At 36.0% G+C, this 27,586-nt stretch overlaps 3 protein-coding genes across 3 annotated transcripts; 1 reads left to right on the top strand and 2 right to left on the bottom strand.

Moving 5' to 3' along the window:
- Nucleotides 1-8,469: 8,469 nt before the first annotated feature.
- Nucleotides 8,470-11,988, bottom strand: LOC125208046 (wall-associated receptor kinase 2-like). The gene is made up of 4 exons (XM_048107592.1): nt 11,396-11,988; nt 10,253-10,615; nt 9,987-10,151; nt 8,470-9,780 (listed from the first exon to the last, which is right to left on the bottom strand). The coding sequence occupies exons 1-4, from the start codon at nt 11,937-11,939 to the stop codon at nt 8,594-8,596; spliced, it is 2,259 nt and encodes a 752-aa protein (XP_047963549.1). The 5' UTR covers nt 11,940-11,988; the 3' UTR covers nt 8,470-8,593.
- A 6,975-nt stretch (nt 11,989-18,963) lies between these two features.
- On the top strand, nt 18,964-21,853 carry LOC125205782 (zinc finger CCCH domain-containing protein 29-like). The gene is made up of 2 exons (XM_048104899.1): nt 18,964-19,118; nt 19,632-21,853. The coding sequence occupies exon 2, from the start codon at nt 19,639-19,641 to the stop codon at nt 21,544-21,546; it is 1,908 nt and encodes a 635-aa protein (XP_047960856.1). The 5' UTR covers nt 18,964-19,118; nt 19,632-19,638; the 3' UTR covers nt 21,547-21,853.
- A 2,586-nt stretch (nt 21,854-24,439) lies between these two features.
- On the bottom strand, nt 24,440-27,180 carry LOC125207882 (omega-3 fatty acid desaturase, chloroplastic-like). The gene is made up of 8 exons (XM_048107384.1): nt 26,512-27,180; nt 26,331-26,420; nt 26,165-26,231; nt 25,977-26,069; nt 25,712-25,897; nt 25,484-25,564; nt 25,037-25,174; nt 24,440-24,934 (listed from the first exon to the last, which is right to left on the bottom strand). Exons 1-8 carry the CDS (start codon nt 26,961-26,963, stop codon nt 24,752-24,754), a joined length of 1,290 nt encoding a protein of 429 aa, XP_047963341.1. The 5' UTR covers nt 26,964-27,180; the 3' UTR covers nt 24,440-24,751.
- Nucleotides 27,181-27,586: the final 406 nt, after the last annotated feature.

Raw genomic sequence — 27,586 nt, forward strand, 5'->3', positions numbered from 1 at the left:
AGACTCAAAGTTAGTTTGGTTAGATCTTCAGTGAATCATGGCTTCTGGGCTAGGTTGAAAATCAAATTGGCCATGGGTTTGGATTTTTATAGATGTGCTATAGGATTAGTTTAAGGCTTATGAATAATTTATATACTACATATAATATTCTATTATTTTATAAAATAAATATTTTCTTAAAAGTCTTTTTAAGTAACAATTTTTCTCGCTCATGGGATCAGATCACTTAGGATTCACTAATTACCGGGACCTCTTTTTATTGATTGGGTCTGAGATGGCTAATCTCAGAGGTACAAGCCAATACAAGCGTGATACTAAGATTACACACTAATCTGATACAAGAGATTACAATTGAAGAACCCTAGACTAAGTTCAAGTCTTCATCTTCTTCAATAACCATGCACACTTAGGTAGAAACGTTAGTAACACAAGAAATGATCCCGCATGATCTAAACACACAAAGAAATCGCACAAGACAAGAATAGAAGCACTGGAATATGGCTCAGGTCACAACAGGTGACTACACCGGGCCAAGAACCTCCCCAAAACTTCAACCAACCGTCACAAGGGAGTATTACTGAACAAGGACCCCAGAAACCCTAGGTTTCACCGGTTACCACCACAGTAGGCCTCCTCAACACGCAGATCAACACAAGTCTCTCTTAACACAGTCACGAACAAAGATCCCTCACCACACCACCTCCAAGCTCAGGAGATTAGTCACAGAAAGAAGACCGAACTCTAGGGTTTGAGAAGAAAACCGAAGAAGTTGCCTAACACTCAAACTAAACCGATAGATCTCTTAGGAACTGAGAATCATCGGTGGAAACACAATCTTGAAGGAAAACTCCGGCTAGAGTCACCGGAAAGCTAGAGAGAAGTCGGAGCAAGTTTGAAGAGAGAGAGAGTCTAGAGCGAATGAACAGAATGAGAGAAGTGAGAGGTCAACCTTCTCACTTAACAAACACACTCCAGATCCAACGGCTGAGACTCAGGATCCGCGTGGAGATGCACACGTGGTGGCCATCGGGGTAAGCAAGTAAGTAACGGGCCAGCAATACAACGGCGCCAAAAACTTGATGCACTATTTTTTAGCACTATTAATACCTGCAAGTATACAGAATAGAAATAGTATAGCCAAAGGTCAGTACCGGATATCGAACACGGGGAAGGCAAACACAAAGTGTCTATCTTCTACTAAGACTCAATTACTATCTGGAAGATCAAGAGAATTTTGGAAACTTTTGAAAACAGAAAACAGTTGAAAGCAAATAACAACTAGATGCAATTAAAACACGGAGATAAACGATAGAGATAAGAGAATTCCAGGGATTTGCGTTCACAGTTATGGTTATACAAATTCCAAACTACAATACTCTAGCACAGTTATTACTTTGATAGGACGAGTCGCCTAGCTTATGCTCATGCGATACAAACGTTGATTACAAGATTAGGGTTGTCAATCCTAACACGTGACTGTTGGGACTACCAAAAGCGGAAGATACGGAAAACAAACAGGTCCTTAACGGATCTATTTAGGTGATTATGCATTCAACTCCAATTTCATGCAATAAACATAGATCTATAGATATAACATCAAATAAACACATAATCATGCATATTCGATGTAGATTCGATTGTTACCTCTTGATCCATCATTGGATTGACGTTGCTAGCTGCACCACCTGTAGATCCTTGTTTTATCGACCACGAAGCTTCCGTACTATTCCCTTGTCCTTGATTCTCCATCCGTGTGGGCGGATCTTAGATAATCAATTAAATAACTTTGAATGGATCTAGGGAAACCCAAATACAAACACCAAATTGTCTAGATCTAATCATATGAATTAGGATAGATCAAAAACAATAATTAAAACCCTAATTCTCCCACGTGCTAGGCACGAAAACCGATGCCAAGAGAGAGAGAAGAGGGAGGCGTCGATTTGCCTCCTAGGGTTAGGGTTTTGTGTTGTCTTGGATTGTGTGCTAGGGTTTTCCTTTCATTCATTATTTATAGTGGACCTTATTGGGCTAGTAAGGGGATCCATGGAATGACTTAAGTGTTGGGCTCACCCATTAGATAAATTACTAATTAAATCAAATGACCCATGATTTAATATATTATCAATGGAATATTATTTTGTTCCACTAAAGAATAATATTGCACTCCCACTTAAATCACCAAATTACAAATAACTTGGGTCCATTTTATTTTATAATATTTCCCGCGTTTAAGATTATCTTGATCCGTCAATTTAATTCTTTTGTCTGCTATGTGACTAGAATTAAATTAATTCTCCAAAGAGTTTTTCTAGTTTGAAACTTTATTTATTATTCGTGGAATAAATTCCAACTGCGCAGTTTTCTAAATAATAAATTCTTTTTTCAAACACCTCTTGGGGATCACCCCTTAGGGATTTAATCATACCACACTGGGCACGTGAATTCTATGAAATAATATTCCAATACCTTCATGTTATTCAATTACTACCACCCAAGATATCATGAACTTGAGTTACGTACAAACTCTCACATATTGATAAGTCAAAGTGGCGTTTGATTGAATAAACAATATTGATATTAATATCATAGACTAGAAAATACTAAACTTTCTTGAAATATATTCTTTCAGTAGATAGCAATAAAGAATACATTTCGGATTAGATCCTTTCAGTGCTTTACCACACCGGTGTTACTAATCTCTTCTTAGGTAAGAGAGAATTATCACAAACACCGCAACCGTACCAATAGGTAGCCAAAGCCTATCTAGGTTGTGAATACGTTTTTCTTCTTACTAGATCTGGCCAAGTCCCCTACTGGAAAACTCATGAGGAGATTCATCGAATTTCCCTACTTGACCTTCTTAGTAAAAAGCCTTAGACTTGTTTATCATATTTCAATAATAAACCATTATATTATATTATTTATTCTCATAATTAGGTAAACAAGTGGACGTGGCGTTTCTCGTATACATGCACAAGCTGACTGTACAAGGGCATGTACGCTCGAAGCATCTTTTAGTATACAAACCCCAACAGTGACTCCAAAAAGCTCCTAAGACCCTTGAAAAGTCCTCACTCTCAATTAAAACCCGTAGGTTGATTCCTTGTCGTTCTTGATGTTTTTGAAATCATTCTCCAACTCCTTGCACAATTAAAGTACTCTAGCTTTTGATCTCTGTGAATTATTTTGCTAGTAGAAGCTCTCTAATTTGATGAAGCTTGAGGATTTATTTATAGGGGAAAGTCAATCCTTGTTGTAGAAGGAAAATATCTTCAAAATATGGTAGATCTTGGAGCAGATCTAGGGCAATTCGGATTCGCCGCCTTTCTCCGGCGGGCCGCCGCACCTTGGCCGGCGGTCGCCGCGTTGAAGTCCAGAGTCTCTGTTCCTTTGGCGGCGGACCGCCGCATGACTTCCTGCGGTCGTCGGGCAAGACTCTCTTCCAAGTGTAATTTTCGAGGCGGACCGTTGCACTGCTCTGACCGCTAGGCGCCGGCGGTCGCCGGTCGCCGTATGACTCCAGATTTCCTGACTTTGCGTTTTGACTCCTTTTTCGACTCAATTATGCACATTTATCACAAAACACGTCAAAATATCAAAATATATAAAATATGCAAATAATGGACGTGTAGAGTGACTTTGACATAAAAAACGGATCAAATAATGGCCTTAAAACAGTGCAAAATCCGAGCGTGTCAGTAACGGGCCAGCAATACAATTGGGCCTCTTACTAAATAATTGGGCCATTCAATTAATTTAATCAGGCCAAGCCCAATTTAATTAATGTAACAGTCTAATACACAATGGTCCACAAAATATTCAACAATAAATATAAGGACTTTGAGGATAATATAATTTTTAATATGAAATTGATAAAGATTAAGACAGAAAAAGAATACTAGTTTTATGAGATAAATGTAGTAAGTACATATATAACTACTCCCTCCGTTTCCTCATAGTTGAGTCATTTTTCTATTTTGGGAAGTTTCCTCATAGTTGAGTCATTTTTCTATTTTGGGAAGTTTCCTCATAGTTGAGTCATTTACCTATATAGTACTCCCTCCAACCCTATGTAGTTGAGTCATATTCCTTTTTGGATTGTCCTATTGTAGTTAGGTCATTTTCTTTTTTGGCAAAAAGTACTTTACTCTCTTTTACTCTACTCTCTTTTCATCTTTCTACTTTTTTCCTTACTACTTTATTTTCCTTTTACTTTACTCATTTAATTTTTATTTTTTTAAATCTCACGCCGGAAAGAAATAAATCTACTACAGAGGGACGGAGGAGTAACTTTTTTCATTTTCTTACTTTACTCTATCTTAGTGTGTTCTCTCTACTTTATTCGCTTTCTACTTTACTCTCTCTACCTTTTTCTCCCTCTTACTTTTTTATCTATTTATTTAACACACTCAACATCATTTTTCTTAAACTCCGTGCGGAAAAGTTTTGCCTCAACTATGAGGGAACGGAAGAAGTATTATATTTGTGTTACATTAATTCACTGTCGAATATGAGTTTTTCATTTGGCAGTAACTTATCTGTACCAATAAAGGAAATACTAAGCTCTGTCTCAAGTTCATTGATTCTTATTTTTTCGAAAGGTCCCAAGTTGAATAAGTCCTTTCATCTTATTGACAAAAATTATGACTTAAAATTTTTTTAACCTTTTCTTTCACTTATTTATTTTATTAAATTTTCTACTTTTATTCTTTTTCCATTTAATTTATTTTGTCTTAGCAACCAGTGCCTTCGTCCTTTGTTAAAATGAATCAAAATTTAAATCAAAACTACGACTAATGTGGTCCATTAGATAAAAAAAGAAGAATGACACAGATATAGGTTTTTCATGAGTGTCATATACACGCGGATATAGCATTGAGGGATCAATGGATAAACTAGTCCGAATGACGATTTATTAATATTCATATAGGATTGAAAAATTAGCATATTTTTCGGCATTATATACACTGCACATAGAGTATTATGTATATTGCACTTGATTCATTACACCACGAAACATATTTCATTACATCACAACTGCTTGCAAGTTCAAAAATATACTTGTATGTAAATTAAATTGTAGTCCTTTATTGCATTATTTTAACACATTTTTTTAGGTGAAAAACGAACTTATTTTATATATTGCAGGACGAAGACCGAGCTCTAAAAGATAGCGGAGAAAGAAAAAAAGATCTGAATCTAAATAGTAATCAACCTATCAAGATTAATTTCAAACGCATCTACAAGGCTACCATTGCATTTATCTTCAAAAGAGCTTCGCGTGCATACGTCGCACGTCTCAATCGAAGTCCGAAGAAAGAAGATATGACTGTTTCACGAAGACGCCGCATTGTAGTGAGAAACTCCCGACCGGGTGATTTGAGCAGGTCACTACTTTAGAAAAAACTCATGGATCGGTCATATTTTGAACAAAAAAAGTCACATCGCAAAATGGGTATGGTCCTATTTTTCAACCCCTAACTATTTAAATAAGAAATACGGACTTACAATTGCTTATTTTTACGGACTCCGTAGAGAGAATATGAAAACCGGAGATGCGGAAATTGTCAAAATAAGAAATACGGACTTACAATTGCTTTTTTTTACTATGAAGTTTATTAGTACTAGTATATGAGAGCGAATGTCCTTTAGTTATTGATTCATTTAAAAGTTCTAAAGAAATGGTATTATTCCCCTGTTGTGTAATTGAGTTATACTATTTCTTTATGATTAAATTTATTATGGTTAAGTTAGTTTTTTTAATAAAAAAATACATTTATCAATTTTATTTTATTTTTAATTCTTATTCTCTTTCTATTAAATTCACTAACCATAATTTTCTTTAATCACATACTTAAACGAAATTTCCTAGCAATAATGGGACAAAAGAACTACTCCATAATTATTACTATAAGGAGTTTTATTTTCTGCACTCGTTTTAAAAAGTAAATTATAAATAGTTAAAGCGGTATAAAAAGTAAGTTAATAAAAAATATAATATATATATAAGACTTATTTACATTATTCTCTATTATTTACACTTTTTCTACTTTAATTACTTATTATTATTTTTCCAATGCAATTGCAGAAAATACAACGTCTCTATTAAGGTGGGGGAGTAGTACTTAGGCCATCTCCAACCATTTACGCCAAACTCAAACCCATTTTTGAGTATATGTCACACTAAAAATAGTTTTACTCCAACCATTTATACCATCTTTAAGTTTACACCATTTTTGAGTATTTCTCTAACAAAATTTTGGAGTAAACACCATATTTGGTGTTATTCCATTGAAAAACCTAAAAATGAGTTTGAGTTTGGTGTACAGTTGGAGAAATTATCTACACCAAAAATGAGTTTTGGTATACGGTTAGAGACGGTGTTAGTATTTTTTTTACAAGTATAGTTTAATAACAAATGTGTACTAAACTGTCACGAGTAACCATGCACCACCACGTAAAATTAAGATATAACCATTTTAACTTAATAATTAATAGCTTTAATTCTGCATGTTTCTTAATTTGTTGAGACAGTGTAACATAGATATAGAAAGCCAATTGTATAGAAAAGATAACAAACCGAAACCAAATTATATATCACGATTCCATGTATGCCGCTTTCATTTGGTAAAGAAATGAAAATATCCACTGCTTGGGGTTAATTCTTTAATTTCTTGGGAGTGTAGATGGAGATGGAGTCATTTTGTCATATTAATAGAGTCATTTTGTCATTTTGGTACGTTACATAGTAATTGAGTCATTTCCACTTTTTGTAAAAGTCAACATATTTTTCTACACCTACTTTACTCTTTCTTTCTTCATTTCTCTATCTTTTTGTTATTTTCCACTTTATTCTCCCTTTACTTAACTCACCTAACACAATTTTTCTTAATCTCCGTGCCGAAAAGAAACGCCTTCATTACTATGGAACGAAAGGAAAACTATATAAATACTCCCTCCGTTTCCTCATAGTTGAGTCATTTACCTATATAGTACTCCCTCCGTCTCACAAAAGATGTCACATTTGTGGGACGACACGTGATTTTAGGAGGTTTTGTTTTGTGTGTTAATGGAGAGAGAAAATATAATTTTTATATTTATGTGAGAGAGAACTTTTTCCAAAAAGAGAAATGTAACATCTTTTGTGGGATGGAGGGAGTAGTAACTTTTTTCTTTTCACTTTCTATTTTACTCTCTCTACCTTTTTCTCCCTCTTACTTTTTTATCTATTTATTTAACACACTTAACATTTTTTTAAAACTCCGTATCAAAAAGTTATCTCAATTATGAGGGAACAAAGGAAGTATTATATTTGTGTTACATTAATTCACCGTCGAATATGAGTTTTTCATTAGGCAGTAACTTATCTGTACCAATAAAGGAAATACCAAGGTCTCTGTCTCAAGTTTATTGATTTATATTCTTTTTCGAAATGTCCCAAGTTGAATAAGTCATTTCTTGACAAAAATTATGACTTAAAATTTGTTGAACCTTTACTTTCACTTATTTATTTTATTAAATTTTCTAATTTTATTCTGTTTCTATTTAATTTATTAAATCATTAAATACTAATATTTCCTCATTTCTTAAAAGTAAGAACTATTAATATGTCCCTTAAAATTATGCATTTTGTATTTTAGGAAATTTATTTCTCCTGAGATTTATTCTCTACTAACAATACTTCAATCACTTTTTCTTTGTATCTCCCCTACTTTATTAGTACTTTATTAGTTGTACATTAAAACACACGCCTATTTAAAAGTTAATATTTCTAAGAGCCGTAGGGGGTACTTACTAAAATTATGTGACAAAAACAAATCCTTCTATTATCACATGATATGATAGACTATTAAATTAAATTTCAAGATCTGCTCGGCCAACAAATTGTTATAGTTACCAAAATTGAAGTAAACTTACATTATGAAATCTTCTTTGTTTTATTGGTTCATTACTAAATAATGATGGTATCATCTTAACATATACTTTAGCAATTAGCATCGTTCTTTGGCAAAGAATAAATGGAACGGCGCTATTACTATAATTATGAAAATTAGCCACATTCGAAGGAGTTGTTGAACTTCCACTTTGCAACCCACGCCAGTTATACTTATATCTATAAGTCCACTTAGCGCACGTTGATTCGTCGAGTTACAATAAATAATTTCTACTTCGTCCGTCTCTTAAAATTTGGCGTCATTTGACACGGCACGGATTTTAAGAAATGTAATAGAATGTGAGTTGGAAAAACTAGTGGCATGTGGGTCATACTTTATATATTAGTTTTAAAATAAAATATGAGTGAGAATGAGTTAAGGGAATGTTGGTCTACTACCAAAAATAGTAAAAGTAAAAGTGACAAATTTTTAGGGACAGACAAAAAAGAAAATAAGTGACAAATTGTCAGAAACGGAGGGAGTAACAAATTCGAATTGACCAGAATCAAGAACTTATAAAAGCCGTAATTAATAAACAAGCAAACAATGAATTGCGTTATTACAACATAATACACCACTAAAAAAATATCACAAAAACCTAAATAAACTCAATCAATCCCTAACTACTACAGTAATTTACATAAACAATGTAACGCTCACACAATATCAGAAATGAAGGGACGTGTATCCGATGGAGAAGAGATCTCACTTTTACCACTAGCCCACGTGTAATCTATGTCTGTAATCATCATTGGCTTCACTTCACATCCACTAGTTTCTATACCTTCTTCATCCCTTGCATTTGAAGGCATTTGCGATATTCTAATGCTTTCCAACTCCGTTGCTACTTCTCTCATACTTGGCCTCATTTTCCCCTTGTGATTCAAGCACCTTTCCGCAAGCCTTGCAACACTACCGACCTCTTCCCTCCCACCTTCCTCCGACACCCGGGCATCGAGAATACTCTCGAGATCGCCAGCTTCCAACGAAGCCAGGAAACGCGCCGCTAGGTTCCTGTCGCCTTCTGTCGTATCTGACGATATCGGCCTTCGTCCTGTCAGAAGCTCGGCAAGCACTACTCCAAAGCTGTACACATCGCTCTTGTCTGTGAACTGACTAGTCTGGAAATACTCTGGATCTAGATACCCGAATGTCCCTTTCACTAACGTGGTCAGGTGGGTCTGATCCACTGCGACAACCTTGGAAGTCCCGAAGTCTGACACTTTGACCACATATTTTTCATCTAGAAGGATATTACTAGACTTGACGTCTCTGTGAAAGATAGGTACTGAAGATGCTGAATGCAAGTACGCCAGTGCCCCTGCTATATCTGCTGCCATTTTCAGACGCATGTCCCAAGAAAGGGAAATTTCAGCATTGCGGTCATGGATGAGATCGAAAAGAGTCCCGTGAGAGACGAACTCGTATACGAGGAGAGGAACCTCGGTGGCCAAACAACACCCCAACAATTTAACGACGTTTCTGTGGTTTATCTGCGATAGTATCACGACTTCATTGATCAACTGCTCTAGTTGATCCTCGTCTACCAACTTCAGTTTCTTGATAGCGACGATCTTACCGTCAGATAACATTCCTTTGTACACCGTGCCTTGTCCTCCTTGTCCGAGAATTCGGCTCGCGTTGAAGTTATCGGTGGCTTTCTCCAACTCTTTTGCGGGGAAAAGTTTGGTTCTTTCGAGTGTGCCTTCGTTTGTTTGATGTTGTAAAAGAAGATGTTCAAAGAATTTCTCTTTCTCTATTCTCTTGTTTCTTTTCTGCTTTGCCTTATATACATAAAAGCATATTGCTAGTAGCATTATAAATCCCACTCCAGCACCAACTCCTGCAAAACAAATGTAACAACAAAAAAATAAAAAAAAATGAGAAAATAAAAAATATGATGTTTTTTATAGACAAGTGAATATAAATTTTAAAAGCCGCGCCATTGTTGACCCAAATCTGAGACCTTTTTGGTCATGATTAATTACTCTACCATTAGACCAACTCACACACACTTGTATATTATGTTAGTAAGCGGGGATATGTTACCTATGGAGACATTGATAATTGTAGATGGCGGCAACTTAGTGCAACCACTTCCGTCTTTCATACCGTCGCCACCATATCTCTTACGACATTTGCAGATAAAACTCCCGGGAGTATTCGTGCAATCCGCGTTGGGGTCGCATGGATTATCCGTGCATTCATCCGCATCTGCTCGTAACCAAAACAAGAAAAATCAAAATTATTTTGTTTTTAGCACAAAATAACAATTATCTTATATACTACAATAATTAAAATTATGCTCAAATTACCTTGGCACCCCGGGTCGAGGTATGGATTGCCTTGGTATCCTTTGGAGCAGTTGCAGAGATACCCTGCAATGTTGGTATCGAAATTAACACATTCACTGTTGCCTTTACATGCATATGTTGTTAGATTTCTTCGTGCTTCGTTGCAATTCTGCTGCCCTATCTTCCAGTCTAGGACCACCGGCGGAGTGTTTTTGGCTGACCAATTGTCACTCAAGAATATTGTGTCATTGTTTAAGTCGTTCAGGCGGTACGAAAAATTGGAGGTGACCATCTCCCCGACAAAGGCGTAGCTAGTAGAGAATAACTTGTTGTTTCTCCAATTTCTATGTACGTCTGTTAAATTTACATATAAGTTTGTGGTGCCTGGAATAATGTGAGATCCACTATTAAATAATGTAAAAGAAAATAGGAAAATTAATAAAAGATGGATCGAAATGGAATACTAGAACACATAAATGAGGGTGGGGGGGGGGGGGGAGGAGGGAGTTTTTACTTAGGACAAAACAATTGAATTATAATTTGCAGTCTAGGGAAAAAGAGACAGGAAAAAGAGCATCAAACATCATCGTACGTTGTTTATTTTTTAAAATCCATTTGTGATAATTAACTAAGCAAAGATTATCCGAATTGATGACATTAGAGTGTGAACTAGGCTAAAAGGTCTTGATTCTGATCATTAGACTAATACTGAAAAAAATTGGTCTAATTTCTTATTCTTAATATACCATACTAAGACAAGAATGTGAAAATTGGTCAACTTTGGATGGTTAAATGATCATTATCTTTATTGTAATTAGAATATTAATCAATAGATTTCAGATTTAAAAAAAAGTGTTTTACTTTCGTACATCACTCCAACACGGTAAGTCTGGAGAAAATATCACTATAACGTGCTCAAAAAAATTCAAAATAAGTTGACCACCAAAGCTAGAAGAATCAAATTTCCTTCATCCCAAACTACTTAGGTAGTGTATTTCTTTGAGAACATAATTTAAGAAACTGGTATTTAAAGATCAATTGAAAAGAGAATAAAGTGTGTGATGAAAATAGAGTAGAATAGAAGATAGACTATAGTTTTTTCGTAAAAAAAATTAAATGGAATAAGTAGTTTGGAACGATCCGAAATGAAATACGTGCAAGTACCTTTAGGAATAGGGGTGCGGCAACAGCCGGTGCCAAGCCCAAACCCGTTGCTATCATTCGGACACGACGCGACGCCACTGGAGTCACCCGCGCTCTGACAATACGAGACGCATCCGCCGCTGAAGCTCCTGTTGGCCAGCCCCGTCACCGCCGCCATGTCGTCACAGCCGATGGCCGTGAGCCAGTTCTGATCCGAGAACGTATATCGAGTCGCCGACAAGCTATAGACAACGCTCAAGATCCTCACACTCTGGCCGTACGTAGAGAGCGCCAAATTCGGCATATTGACCCGAACGTTGTTCGGGTTTATTCCCATGATCTCCCCGCCAAGGATGGACAGGAACGCCCTTGGCGGGTCAAAGGAAGTGTTGCAGTTGATCTCAAAGGATCGCTCCATGGAGCAACCCGGCCCCACCCCGAACGGGTACGGGATCGGCTGGGTCCCGCACCGCTCTGGGCATCCGGGCTTCGCAATTGATGTAGATTGCGCTGAGACAGAGTGAAGCCAGATTGTGACATAGAGGAGACAGATTTGCATAAGCATGTTTCTTTGCTTTGAATTTATTTGAATAAGGATTGCTTAAATTCAAATATATTTTGGTATTTATAGCAAATGCCGGCCGGTTTTTTTTTTTTTGGTATATTCTAAGTGGATTAGACCTTGACCAATGACCACGTCTAGTTTTTTCAATAGTTTAAGATTAAAAGGAACATTTGTCTTAGTCCACGACCAACTTTATCTACTTAATTGGAAATACTATACAATATCGTTGATCTAATAAGACTTGGTATGCATTTGTTGCAAAAGAGCTAGCACTGGCCTGACAAGACAAATGTAGAGCCTGAACTGGTTCAAATTGATACTAACTTTGAAAAACTCAATATGTGAACTTATATTATTAACTTAAACATTGTAAATATGAAGTCAAATTTTGCGATTTGAGGATCGTGTTTAATGGATATTTATATCATAAACAAGCAATGAGAGAAGGAACATCTGTGCGAGACCATGTCCTGAGATGATGTTCTATGTGAATCACATTGAGAACATAAGTGGAAGAGTGGATCTAGAATCCCAAGTCAGCATCATCCTTCAAAGCTTGTCTGCGTGCTATCAACAATTCAATGACAAAGGAATTACACCTTGGCATAAGTATTGATATATGGAGCTGCAATATAAGTCCAAAGCTTTTTCTTCGTGGTTTAAGCCCAAAAAGTGGGAAGAAGGGGGCACTAAAGTCGGCAGTTTAATAAGGCTATATAAGCAAGAAAAAGGTGCATCCAAGGAAACAAACTTGAAAGTGTTTCAAATGCGGAGAAAATGAGTATTGAAAAGCCAAATTGTCCTAAGTTAAGATAGGGCAATAACTCAGGTGTGCACCAAGCTCGTGTTTTAGAATCATGTTTAGCGGCCATTTCCTTACTTATTTATGGGTAGTGAATAGGAGAACCACTGGTCATCTTTGCATTGAACCTAATTACAGGTGACAAGGTAATTGTGTGAAATTGAGATTTACATTCAGCTAGGGGATGCTACGAGAGTAGCGACTGTTGCAGTTGGGGCCGTTATCTATGTTTTTCTCATGATTAATTTTTGATGTTGAACAATGTTTAATCAGCACCATCCTTTAGACAAAATTTAATTTTAGTTTCTAAACTTGTGGATGATGGATATTTGGTTTAGTTTGATCAATTATGCATCATTAAGAAGTGTGGTTCTTACCTCTATTGTTGTATCTTAGAAAACAACTTGTACACCATTATACCTACACAGTAGTACTCGCACCATAAAGAATCTAATATACATAAATGATTTACTTGGATTTTACATGATTTTAGAGGGTAGTTTTACTTGAATTTGATCGTATATTGTGTATTTTGAGACATGGTTTATAGCTACTTCTCTATGTTATTGGTATTTTGATCATTTTGTGAAGAATGTGTAGAAAAAGGGTCGAAAATGAGCGTAAATGGCGAAAGGTGGAAAAAGGACGAATTTGCAGCACGAGGCTGGCGAACCGCCAGCTTCGCATCAGTACCAACCTGGCGACTCGCCAAGTCCTTCGCCCAGAATTGCCGAGAGCAGCTGGCGACTCGCCAGCTTCACCGTACAACGAACCTGGCGACCCGCCAGGTTCGGCCGACAGATCCAAACAAGGAAATTTCGAGCCCTAATGTGCATGGGACGCCTCCTACAACATTCTACACGCCTTCAACCCCAAAAATACTACTTTTTCACCTAGGAAGAAGAGAAGAACGAGCAGAGGACGAGTATTCATCGCAAGATTGAAGACGAGACCTCCAATCCGCCCAATCCAATTCTAGGAGTTTCTACCTTTAGTTTTATTCTTGTTCAAACAATGTTTTTGAATATTTCTTTGACTTTTGTGTTGAACATGAGTAGCTAAATCCTTCGTAGAGTTCTACGGGGGAGATACAATGATTCTTATGTTTAATTGATTTCCTTTTTCTATGCCTTGGCTCATGTGGTTATTTTGATTTCTTCTGTGCTTATACATTTATTTGACTGATCACCTTATAAATGCATGTGGATTTTACTACAAGAACTGAGAAGTGAGTGTAGTTTAATTTGAAAGAGAAGAAATTGACGTCTTTGCCAATATAATCGAGAGATTTGAGCCTTTGAATGAAGCTAAGTATCTTAGGAGCTATTAGGAGTTGTTGCCTTAGTTCTAGGAAGGAGACTTCGGTTCTAGGTAGTAATCTACAAATTATATGCTTTGAGAAAAGATATAGTTTTACCTTAGTGATAGCTTAATAACCCTTGAGACCCTTTGTTGGCATAGTTAGGAAGTTAGTTGAGCATAGGATAGTTGTTATCGATCCCGTAGGATTCTACCTTCTCATCATTGATCTACATCCGTTTCCTTATTTGCTTTTAGTTCTCTAGTTATTTTTAATTGTTTTTACCTTTCTTTTAAATAGATTCAGAAAAACCAAAATTCCGATTCATCTAGATAGTAGTTGAGGTTGGTTCGTGGTAATTAGGTTGACACTCATTGTCTCTGTGGATACGATACTCTTTGCTTACTATTTGCTACATTAGTCCCGTACACTTGCGGATATACTTGTGTTAAAAATAAGTTAGAGTCAATAAACTTCTTCCAGTAAAAAAAGTCTCATTCTTTCACAATGAATGATGCTTATTTGTTGCACCTTAGAGTCTTAGACTATACCATGTCAATCCATAGAAGGTTCCAAATGGTGGTGGACTACACTTCACTCTTGCAAATCTTGTCTGAAAGGCAAGATGGCTAAGAAACCTTTTAATTGTTAAGGGGAATAGGGTCATGGAAGTATTTATTCTGACATGTTTGGTCCTATGACAATTCAAGCTAGTGGTGGCTATCGGTATTTCATCACCTCAATTGATGATTACTCAAAAATGAAATGTTTGACAATTCAAGCTAGTGGTGGCTATCGGTATTTCATCACCTCAATTGATGATTACTCAAATGTTTTCATGGACAGAGAAGGTATTTGCTTACTTATATTAGTCAATTAACAAGTAAAAGTGTAATTAACCTATGTTATGTACAGATAGAGACAATCGTAGGTGTAAGGGTCCACAATATTCTAGTTTGTGTTATCAACTGAGTCACAAGAAGTTACACTACCCAAATACGGTTGATGCTATGTACAACAATCCTACAGCTTCAAGTATACCAGCACGAAGTGTGACTATGTTTTGTCTAGCTTTTTGTGTGATGGTTCATTGCTTTTATATAAAAATTTGCAGTAAAACTTTTGATTGATCAAACATCCATGCATGTATAAAAAGCAAATTTTTGACTTTCTTTTGAAATATTTATAAATAGTTTGTCCTCATTTTGGAATATTTATTAGTTACAAAATTAATTTGAATATTTATATTTTGAGCCTCTAATATAGACATTTTTTCAAAATAAATTATAGATTATTAATTCAATTTTAAATTTTCATAAATATGCATGGTAATAAATGCGAGCCGTTACTGTTATAATATACTCCCTACGTCCCATTTTAGGAGTCCTGGTTTAACATTTTTGGATGTCCCACTTTAGGAGTCCCGGTTGAAGTATTCCATAAATGGTATTAGGCCCCACATTCCACTAACCTTTTTCAACTCACATTTTATTATAAAACTAATACTCCATCTGTCCCATTAGAAATGCAACGTTTTCGTTTTTGGGTTGTCCCACTAAAAATGAAACGTTTCCTAAAATGGAAACATCACTCTCTCTTACTTTACTCTCTTTTCATTAACTCAAACAACACTTGCATAAAATCCTGTGCCGGAAACCAAATGTTTCATATTTATTGGGATGGAGAGAGTATAAGAAAGTAGGAATCACATTCCACTATCTTTTTTCACCAAATTTCCTTATATTTTTTAATACTCGTGACGAACTCAACCGGGACTCCGAAAGTGGGACAGAGGGAATATTACTAATACACATTATGGTGTTTTCAAAGCATCAATTGGGTAATCGTATTAGTTTCAATTCTTAATCAATTATTAATTAATTTTCTTTAATGATATTATTATATAGTTAGATTGGCCTCAGTTTGAAAAACGCTTGGCGTATTGATATGTAGCCATATCAATTAATTAGGATTAATATGACATATTATGTCTCACTCCATTTTAGGAGTTACTTTGTTGACTCATAATTAGTTGTTGGTATAAGATTTTTCCTATCCAAATTCAAATTATTAATTGGACGAGACATAATTGTTCCTTGTTAAGTTGTAACTGTCACGTTTATGATTTCTTTTCAATACTTTATATCCATAAATATGTATCATTTGCAAGATTCTATTTCACTTCGTCGTCATCTCTCCTCACTCCATCACAAATTTTCGCAAAAGTAAAAATTTGTTCACATCATGGAATTCACATTTCTTAACGATCTACAACCTAACAATACTTCGTCAGTGATTCGAAGGCGGTGCGTGCGTGTTTATAAATTCATTAAACGTGGACAAAACAATGTAATATCCTTGGAATGTGTGTTATAAGACCGGAGTATTATTTTTTAGTTATTTATCTAAAACTAAATTATTAATTGTTTGTTTTACCATGCAGGAAACAAGAATTTAAGGCTCGTTTCCAAGGAATTTACAGAATACTTTCAACTTTTTGTCTGTAAATATGTATCATTTGCTAGCTTATAATTTATTCCTCATTGTCGTGTCCCGTTGCATCACAAATTCTTTGCAAAAAGAAGATTTTTTAACAGTATGGTTGTTACTCTTTTACCTATAGTAGTACATTTATATGAGATTATTTTATTTCCGTGATGTTAGTTCATATTTAAGTTTTTCCCTGATGTTAGATTGTTTTATTTTTTGTTAGTTTTGTTTTATTTTTCTGTCTCAGTCTATAACAGTTCTTTTTTCTACGAATATAGATTTCACATAAGCTTCTGACTAACCATTTATAATATTTTAAAGCTACAACTTTACACTATTGTCGCCAACTTTGTAACTCCATAGTTTTCATGCAAAGAAAACACCTAAAACAACAAAATGACGGAAGGAAGCAATGAAGATGAAGATCATAAACTATCACATTTGTTTCACGCATATGCATAAATCATTAATTTGGAGTTTGTATTTTATTATTTATTTTTTCTTTATTTTGCTATTCTTATTATTGTACAATTAAGGTTGTTCGAATATAAGTTTTTTCATGTGTTACGAACTACTACCTCCATCACTTAAAATACTATGTGTCGCGCATAGCGCGTGGGCTAACAGTAGTACACTATAATTGTCCAGCTTAATTATATACATTCAGTACTGTGTAAAGCTTTCATTTGTTGGAATGTATATTAACCGCCAACTTATTCTTCCTCAATTTAAATTGCATTCTACTTGATTCATCTATTGTAGTTGGTGATTGAGGTAAGTTTAAAAGATAAGATTAATATCTATGGAAAAAAAATTAAGAAAAATGTTTTAGAGACGTGATGTCTCCAAGCCATAATGCCATAATGAAGTTAAAATTGTAATCTTATATTATATTATATTTTTAATTAAATCTGCACTTTTTTACATCTACCTTTTTGCCCTTACATCTTAAATAAGGATGTGGTAGCTTAATTATGGAATATATATAAATGTGGAAGATATGATTTAAAATTAAAATATATACCTAAAGAAGTAGAATATTAGAGAAATGGGAGATTTATTCATATATGTTTTATTCAACAAATGTTCCAAAACTAAGGGAATAAATTATGAGATTTGAACTTAATGAATAAATTATGAATCCATTTTATAAAAATACTAATCCTTTATTATTTTCTTCTTTTTTCTTATATAAAATATTAGAGTTTTAAGCTCCATTCAGTATATCATTAAATAAATTAATAATAATAATAATAATAATAATAATAATTGACTTTATAGTTTTTATTTTAAGAATTTTGTAATTTTTATTATACTACTTCCTTCCTTTCCAAAATTTTAATTTATTTAAATTTTTTATTCTTAGAACATTGCAATCGAACTTCGATCAAATAAATAATTACAAGGCATTTTCTCTTTTGCTTTATAAATAATTGAGTTATTAGCTCAATTCACTATATCATGAAATAAAATTAAGAAAATATGTATAATATATTAATACTAATTGGGTGTAGGTTTTTTTTGTATCATACTTACTATTCTAAATTATTCAATTTTGAAAATTTAATTTATTCAAATTTTTAATTTTTGGAAAATTATTGTCGAACCTTAGTCAAAATAAATATAATACTAATTGAATTTATTGTTTTAATTTTATGTATTTTATAATATTAGTACTCTAGTTTGATTTTTGAGTATTTATTTTTATGTTATTCCTATGTAAAATATATAATATACTCTATTGAATTTCACCATTAGCTTTATTAGTCTTTATTATAGAAATTAGATCACTCCCTAATGATCATGCTAGTTGATTTTATCTAAAAATAGTGTTTGGTTATATTTGTCCACATATAAAATATAGTTATGACATAGAGACATAAGGGTATTATGGCATAGAGACATTATGTCTTTAAATCACTGCCCAAAAATTAATAAGATTAAAGTGTCAATTTGAAACTGTAGTTCAGAACTCAAAGAGAATTTCTTTTTGACTTAATACTTTTTGTGAGTAAGATGTTTTGTCGAAGCTAACACATGTCCTATGTAGAATCAAATTTTTTTGGACAAAGATATAGATCTATTATTGGACTCTAATTTATAAGAGTATTTAAATAAAATATTAATACTGTGCTACACATGGCCGGCTGAATATTTTTTCTTATTTAACTGATTCCAGCGCCACTGGTGATGAGACAAGCCCGTTATGGCGGTCGGGCCCACCCCACATTCTGAATTTGAATATGTGCTTCATCTGCATTCGAATTTCATTTCATTTCATTTCGAATTTGAATTTGAATTTGCATTTGCATTTGCATTTGCATTTGAACCGCACAGAATTGGTGTTCCAGTGGGTCCCAGGGTGAAGATTTGACTTTGACCAATAGAGAAATGAGAGGAATAAATTAACTGAATCAAGAAGAAAAGTCACACCATCCTTCATCCAATTCTCATCCCTTTTCTGAAATTTTTTCAAATAAAGCTTCAATTCTCCGCCTCTAACAACACACATAACTTCAACTCGGATCGCTCCACAACCCTCGTAGCTTTTCAAATTCCTCCCTCAAAATTCCTCTTCTTAATAAAGGTTAGTTAGTCTACCTTATCTATTTTCTAGTTAAAGATTCGATCTTTCTTCTTCTTTATTTCTCTGTGAACTTTATATCTGGAATCCTTGCTTTGGTGCTTCAGTGGGTTGTTTAATTTGATGATAAAGATCCCAATTTTAGTTTATTTTCGATGAATTTGTTGGTTTCAAGTTTCAAGATTTTGGTTTAGGTCTGTATGAAATTAGGGTTTTTATGCTGTGTGATGTGATTTGTAAAGGGCTTCTTGGTTAATTGGTTTTGATAAATTTGGGGAAGATTATTTCTGTCGACAACCTGTCTGTATGGTTGGATAAATCTTTGGTTTCTCCGAGAAAATATATGTAAGTATTTGTTTTTATTAGCAGAACCAGGCTGTCAATACAACTAGAAATGTTTGAATCTGTAAACTGTTTATATGTATATATATGTCAAGGCTATAAGCAAATCTGATTTACAATAATAATTTGGTTGTGGATTTGTGATTCATAAGTGTATTTGTTCTTTCATTTCAGGTTTTGAATGTGCAGTGATTCAAAGAATAAACGCAGCCCTTTTGATTTGGAGATGGAGGCTGGATTTCATGTGGAGAAACATGGGAATTGCTCAAAGCTGCTCGAATTAGCGGCCACGGATGATTTGGCTGGCTTCGTACACGAAGTCGAGCAAGGGGGCTGTGATGTTGATGAAGTGAGTTGTTGGTACGGGAGAAGCTTTGGGTGGAAGAAGATGGGGTATGAGGAGAGAACCCCTATGATGATTGCTGCTTTGTATGGGAGCACGGAGGTCTTGGGGTATATAATCGCAACTGGTCGAGTCGATGTCAATAGGGCGTGTGGCTCTGATGGTGCCACGGCCCTCCACTGCGCTGCAGCTGGTGGCTCGTGGTCCTCTGTTGAGGTTGTCGAGCTGTTGATGGCTGCCTCTGCAGACAGCAGCGTTGTGGACGTCTCTGGGAGGAAGCCCGGTGACCTCATTGCCCCGTGTGTGAGATCCTCTGCAGATCCGAGGAGGAAGCAGCTGGAGATGTTGTTGAATGGGGTGAGCAGCGAGGGGGAGGAAGAGGGGAGCAAGACGCCATTGGCTGCGAGTGAGAGGAAAGAGTATCCGATTGATATATCGTTACCGGATATAAACAATGGTGTTTATGGCAGTGATGAGTTTAGGATGTATACCTTTAAGGTGAAGCCCTGCTCGAGGGCTTATTCACACGACTGGACGGAGTGTCCATTTGTCCACCCCGGTGAGAACGCGAGGAGGCGTGATCCGAGGAAGTATCACTACACTTGCGTCCCTTGCCCTGAGTTCAAGAAGGGGAACTGTGGGAAGGGCGATGGATGCGAGTATGCTCATGGTGTTTTCGAGTCGTGGCTGCATCCCGCGCAGTATAGGACTCGCCTTTGCAAGGACGAGACGGGCTGCTCGAGGAAGGTGTGCTTTTTCGCGCACAAACCCGAGGAGCTGCGCCCGTTGTATGCTTCCACGGGCTCGGCCATGCCGTCTCCAAAGACTCTTTCTGCGTTGGACATGGCGACAACGTTGATGATGACTAGTAATACGTCGACACCACCAACGTCCCCATCCGTTACCTGCTCGTCTCCGATGGGGGGAAACATGTGGCCGAACAAGATGAGCCTTGCTACACCGCCTGCTCTGCAGCTGCCCGGGAGTAGGCTGAAGACGGCCTTGAGCGCGAGAGACGTTGATCTGGATCTGAAGATGCTCGGATTGGACAGAATCCGGACCCAACACGGGCAGCAGTTGGTTGAGGAGATGGCTAGTCTCTCGTCTCCATACTCCCGAATGGCTGATCTTACGCCAACGAACCTTGACGACGTATACGGATCCATTAACCCTTCTCTGCTGTCCCAGTTGCAGGGACTGTCACCGAAGATCAACGGCTCGCAGATGCAATCCCCGACTCGACAGAATATGAACCAGCTCCGAGCAAGCTACCCGACGAATGTCTCGTCCTCGCCATCAAGAAATCCCTCAGCATATGGTTTTGACTCCTCCGCTGCAGTAGCTGCAGCGGTCATGAATTCACGGTCAGCTGCCTTCGCGAAACGGAGCCAGAGCTTCATCGACCGCAGCGGTGGCGGTGGATATCATTATGGGCCGACAGCCAATTCGCCGGCTGGTGTCATGCCGCCGAATCACTCGGAGTGGGGTGCTCCCGATGGGAAGCTAGAATGGGGCTTCAATGATGAAGAAGTGAACAGGCTTAGGAAATCAGCCTCGTTCGGTTTTCGATCAGACAGTGCCGGTGCGAACGTTCGTTCCAATGCAGGGGAGCCGGATGTGTCGTGGGTCAACACGCTGGTGAAAGACGTCCCGGCTGGTGGGAACACGGGGATGTACAGCCCGACAAGGGGGCAGGGGGGCGCGGGGCTGTATAGTCCGCACCAGAGGCAGGCTGCCGGTGGGTAGACGCCAACGTCTACCCGTCTCCGGCTCGAGCAAATGTACATAGAGCAGGAGCAGAATAGTGGCTTGAGATGATCTTTAGGTTGATCATATTCTTTCTGATTCGATTCTTACAATTTTAACACCATATCTTTAGCAATGGTTGCTTCAAGGATTTACTGATGGAAATATCAGTTTTAGATTGGGAAATGATTAGTTAATTTTTTTGTTATTTGATATGAATATATTGTTTACTTGGGAGTCGGAGGAGTAGTTTCATGTAATTCTCATATTCAAAGCGAAGAATAAACGTCAGGATTGAATTTCTATATTTCTGTGATTGTTTAATTGCGTTTTCATGATACGGCTCTTATTTACTCCAAGAAATTTTTTGCTAGTACTCTTCAATTCTTTAAAAATAGTAGACCATATTTGTCATTTTTTGATATGTCATTTTTTCTCTCTATTGAAATGGGTCTCATTCTTTATTAACAATGCTCCAATTATTTTTTATATCTTTTTCTTACTATACCGGTTATACATTAAAATCTGTGTTATTTCAAATGTTGTCTATTTTTTAGAAACAGAGGATGTATTTTGTACACATATGATTATGTGACATTATTATTTACATAAAAATATATAATTAATACAATAACTTACAACATCGTTGTATCCGGCCAAGAGTTCAAACGTCTAGGTAACTTGAAACCAATATTTTGAAAATTGAACTGGATAAATAGGTTTGATTAGTTTGGCTGCAATTTGATACCTTGCTCGTTCTATCTATAAACCGGTCTTCAATCGGGCCATATTAGCCAGCGGAATTGTCTAGTTCGGCTTAAAACGATTAATTAGTCGGGCCTATTTTTATTTATCATTTGCTTTGTGTTGAGTCTATTAGTATTAATTGTACTCACCTTTGTTGATTTTCTAGCAATCTATTGTGTATTAGTAGTTTCTATCACTGTCAATTGCTAATCGTTTGGTGCATACTTTATTCTTTTCTCTATATCATGAAAGTGAATACGTGTAATGTGTAATATTTAACAGGCGTCGAGTAATACAATTATTCATTCAAAGTGATGAATCAAATATATATTTCTATGATCTAATAGATGAAATGATTTCTAGTTTATAATTTGATATTGCATTTTCTTTATCCATTTTTCAATATATTTGTGCTTGTGAAGCAAAATTTTGGGGTAACGCAAAGAATACACACATTGAACAAATATTTAAACAAAAGGAAAGAAAATAAAAGAAAGTTAGGTAATCGATCATGTAGAAGTGTCCCAATTGTTGAATAGTAAGCCACCATCTACTACCAAAGTAGACCAACAACGACTAATACACCCCACTATATTATTATCAATTATCAACACTTTAGATTTAGGGAGGTAAAAACGTGTATCACTAGTTAATAGAATGGCGACCAAAACATGAAAATTTATAAGGACGCTGTTATCAACTTTTCTAATCCACTTTTTTCTTTTTTCTTTTTTCTTTCTATCTATAAATACGAAAAAACTGAAAATTTGATAGAAATTAAGAAAAGGTTGCCAGGCTAGAAATAAGGAATTTAGGAACGGATAAAAAAAATTAAAGAAATTAATTAAATATGATGGGTTTAGTATCATGGAATTGGAATTTGAACATGGAGAGCAAACAATTGTTTCCAAAATTCATTGTTTTGGCATTACAAAAATATTTAAATTTAAAATTGAGTTGATATTTCATACTACTACCGATTAAATTCATCTATTTTTCTCAACTGTATATATACCCAAAGTGACTTTATAAAATTCAAGTAGCGGTAAAATAAAAGAATTTAAATGAGCTTTCTTAATTTATACGGAGTGATTATTATTGAATTTTTTTTGCAGCCGCCTAACCAGAACGGTTTTACCCTTGATTATTTTCTTCTTCTTTTTTTTTGATAAAGACCCTTGATTATTTTCTAATTCTTGACCTTTACAAAAAATTAACCATAGGTGAAAGTGGATCTTATAGAAATACATATATACGACTCCCCGTCCTCCGATAAACATTCAATTTTGGTTATTTTGTCATTTTCATCAGTTCACCAATAAATAAATTACAACTAAAATTATACGTAGAATTAAACATAGTGCATATTTGTAGTGATCAACAGTTAATAAAAATATAATATTAACATTTAACGTTATTCAATTTCTTGTGATCAACATTTTAAACACAATATTAAACCTTTATCGATCTTCGAAGACAAGGCGATTGATTGCCTTCTTCACGTGTAGAATTATTCAATGCTGACATTGAATCTTCTTGCTTGTTCATATTTTCTTAGGCATTGATGGGGCAATACTTACCAAGATTATGGATTGGAAATAAAGAGAACAAAACACGACAGTGGTCTAGTATGGACCCTCATTTATTATTTTCGAATAAGTTCCAACTGGTTAGGTTTTGTATAATAATAATAAATCTTTATCCATACATTTCTTGGTCATAACTTAAACTCGGACACCAAGATACAATTCATACAATAACATCACCAACATCATTAAATATTAATTACCACCGTCCAAGATATCAGATTTAAAGTTACGAAAACATTACACCTTTCTTAAGCCAAATGAATGTACACGGTGATCTATAAATAACTAAATCCTAATGCATAATTAGAAATCATTTTATATACTCCGTGTAATGTAATTTACGAGAATTAGGTATATATATGTTACTCCATATAATATTTCGTCTGATCAGTAGTCAAATTAATTCGATTAATAGAATAATGAATCAATAGTTTTAATAATTTGCTTATTGATTCGGTCTTTTAACATTTGTCACGGTTAACTTGCCATGGTGGAATGTTTCTTATAGAGAAGAAATAGATATAAAGATTGAGTCTCATCTTTATTTTAACCTGAAGTGACAGTAAAACGCATATATTTTGCAATTTCAATCAAATATACAGTGTTCAATGCCATAACACTACAACTCAAAATAAAAATCAAATACACTATAATTTATATTCTTTGACAAATGCAGTCAATCTATTACTAATATATGATTGCTCCATTAAAGAAATGAAGCAAAAATTAATTGTGTTGCAAAAAAAAAAACACTATCTATATGTTCCAAAGGTCAGAATGTTTGCAGTATGAGCTCAGACCAGTGTCATAACAAAAAGCTTCAAAGAATTAGCATCTGGTAAAGAATCCATAAAAAATTTCATCACAGCTTAAGATTTTTGACCCCCATTGAGTTGAGGATCTGTCTGATAATAGACGACGTCGCCTGTGTCGCTCACATAGTGATCCTTCTTCAAGCTTCGCACGAGGTCTCCCAGCAAGTGGAGTGGTAGAGGGCCTGACTTCTTCGGCTCTCTGTAGTACTTTCCCAACACCCCCTTTGCTGCTTCCGTCTGCATTGCAAGAATCGGCCAAGCTCACGAGTCAAAAACATGTAAAACCAACTCAACTGTCTGAGGCAAAGTAATGCCTTTAAATATGGAAAAAAAACTTACAGCTTCTATTAGGTTGTAGTGTGGGATTTGGGGGAAGAGATGGTGTATGACATGAGTTCCTATATCATGATGGATGTTGTTAATCAATCCGTAGTCGCGATCAAGTGTCGTGAGCCCGCCTCTCAGATAACTCCATTCCTGTTTTATCAAAGAATATAGAGACATTATAAAAAAATAACTGCAAGTACAAGTTGTGAGAACATTCTCTCTTCCCGGATTTTCATACTCCCTCGTTTCGTAAAAATAGGAATTTTTTAAACAGCAAGGGTTTTAATGCAAAAGTGTGTTAAAATAGGTCTCATCTCATATATATATATATATATAGAGAGAGAGAGAGAGAGAGAGAGAGAAGTTTCCTAAAATGGAAAGTTTCTATTTTTATGGAATGGACCAAAATGGAAAGAGTTTTTTTAAGAAACGGAGGGAGTATTATGAGTTAAGTTTTACCTTTCCGCGGTACCAAGGGAGCTTATCTTCATGGCCATGATGATGCAAATAAGTCACGGTATCAAGCCACGCTACAAAGCCCTGAAGCACAAGTCAAATTCGAAGTTTTACCAACAAGTCCGAGATAGGATAATTCATGACCAACTTATACTAAAACTGCCCAAATCTTTGACAAGTAGAAAAGCCACATTTCACAGTCGTATAATCAACGGGATTGAAATGACTGACCAAGTAAGGAATGCCGTATAGTTTGAGAAGCTGGATCGGACCCATGACAAAAGATAGTCCTACAAGCAAGGCAGCCATTGCAGTCCAACAAACTGTTGAGGTGATAACATCTTTCCTCTCAGCCGGGACAAACAAATCACTGTCCGGGTGGTAATGAGAGCCTTTTTTTCCAGGACTTCGTGTCCACTGCGATCAAACAACAAAAAACACGTCATTAAAACGAATTCAGAGGGCAAAAAACACATCGAAGAAGTAAGGTGCTCACCAGATAAATAGGATATGCCAACATAGGGAAAGGCAATGTAAACCTCAATTTCTTGGCCATACTGTCCAAGCTATTGTAAATCTTCTCAGGCATCTGCAATCAAGATTATAAATTCTGGCTTTGTGAGACATCCATACAACAGCATCAACAAAGAATCAAGGTTTTCGAATCCACAGAAACAAACTTACAGGGTGCCAAGATTCATCATTCTCAACATGCCCATGGTTCTGATGATGAGTTCTGTGACTAATTCTCCTACATCAATCAACCATAACAATCAACAACCAACATGATTCAATTTTAGTTACTAAACATAAACATTACCAATGCAATGACAAATAGACATCAACATACCATCCATGGTAGGGCACCAAAATTGAAGAGTGAAGGAAATGGCCAAACACACTATTCAACTTGGGATTGTTAGAAAAGCTTCCATGGCCACTGCATAAATCAATTCAAGGCACATCAAGATCAAATCTTTAACACAAAACTCCCACCAAAAAACACAAAAGCAATCTCCCAAAAACATTACCAGTCATGACCAAGAACAAAGAGAGCCCAGAACATGGTGCTCTGAGCAAACCAGTACAATGGCCAAACAATCCAACTGTTGAAATAGGCGGCGGCGGCCGCCATCCCCAAAACAGCCACCACATCTCTCACCACATAACCCACAGACCTCCAAGGGTCCTTCACCCAACAATGCTTAGGAATGGCTGCCTTTATGTCAGACAACTTGAACGGAGGCGGCGCCGCCGGGTCGAATTCCTCGTTCTCTTCTTCCAGTGGCTGAATCCTCAATGGCGCACTCACTCCCAAACCCCAATTCCGTTTCTGATTAATCCCAATTGACGAAGAAGAAAACTGGTTGGGTCTTGAAATTCTTAAATTAGAGGTGGAGAAAGAATTTTGGACACTCCTTGGTTTAGGATAGATTCTTGGAAGCGGCTTCAAGCCACAACCTGATATGACAAAACTCGCCATGAGAGAGAGAGAGAGGCAATCCAATAAAGATTTCACCTTTTTAAGAGGGGCTCTCTCCCTGTGGAGAAAGTTGTGAACTTGAGGAAGTTGGGGGAATGTTGTTTGTATATGGAAAGAGAGCGCAAGTTGATTTGGGTGGAAGAGAGTTGAGAGGTTGATAAAGGGCTCCACTTCTCTGAAGTATGCAAGTGGAAGCAATTTGTGGCTGGGTTGAAAGGGAGATGGTTGTATATACGTTTATATACAGCCAGCCAATGCGCCTCGTCTCTTTCTTCTCTATTTCCGATTTTGCAGCGGCCTATTATCATATCATATGTATGTCACGTGATTCTTAAGCCTCAATTCTAATTTGATTAGTATTTAGGTTTTCCGTTAATTAGTGATGGGTCGGTTGATTTGGCTTCGGCTTCGGCTTCGGCTTCGGTTTTGGTTTTGGTTTCGGTCTCGATTTTGGTCTTACGAAGGTTGAGTAGGTGTTATTTCATTCGTACACGATTGATCGACATCAATTTCCTTTTTCGTCCGCATGGACGAATCTTGCCTATTAGTAGGTGGGGCAAACGCCCCTCCTCAATTCTTGTTTGCCTTTATAAATTTGTTTTAAATTTTTAAATATATGCACA

The sequence above is a fragment of the Salvia hispanica genome, chromosome 2, assembly GCF_023119035.1.
Source record: "Salvia hispanica cultivar TCC Black 2014 chromosome 2, UniMelb_Shisp_WGS_1.0, whole genome shotgun sequence".
NCBI classification, from domain to species: Eukaryota; Viridiplantae; Streptophyta; class Magnoliopsida; order Lamiales; family Lamiaceae; genus Salvia; species Salvia hispanica.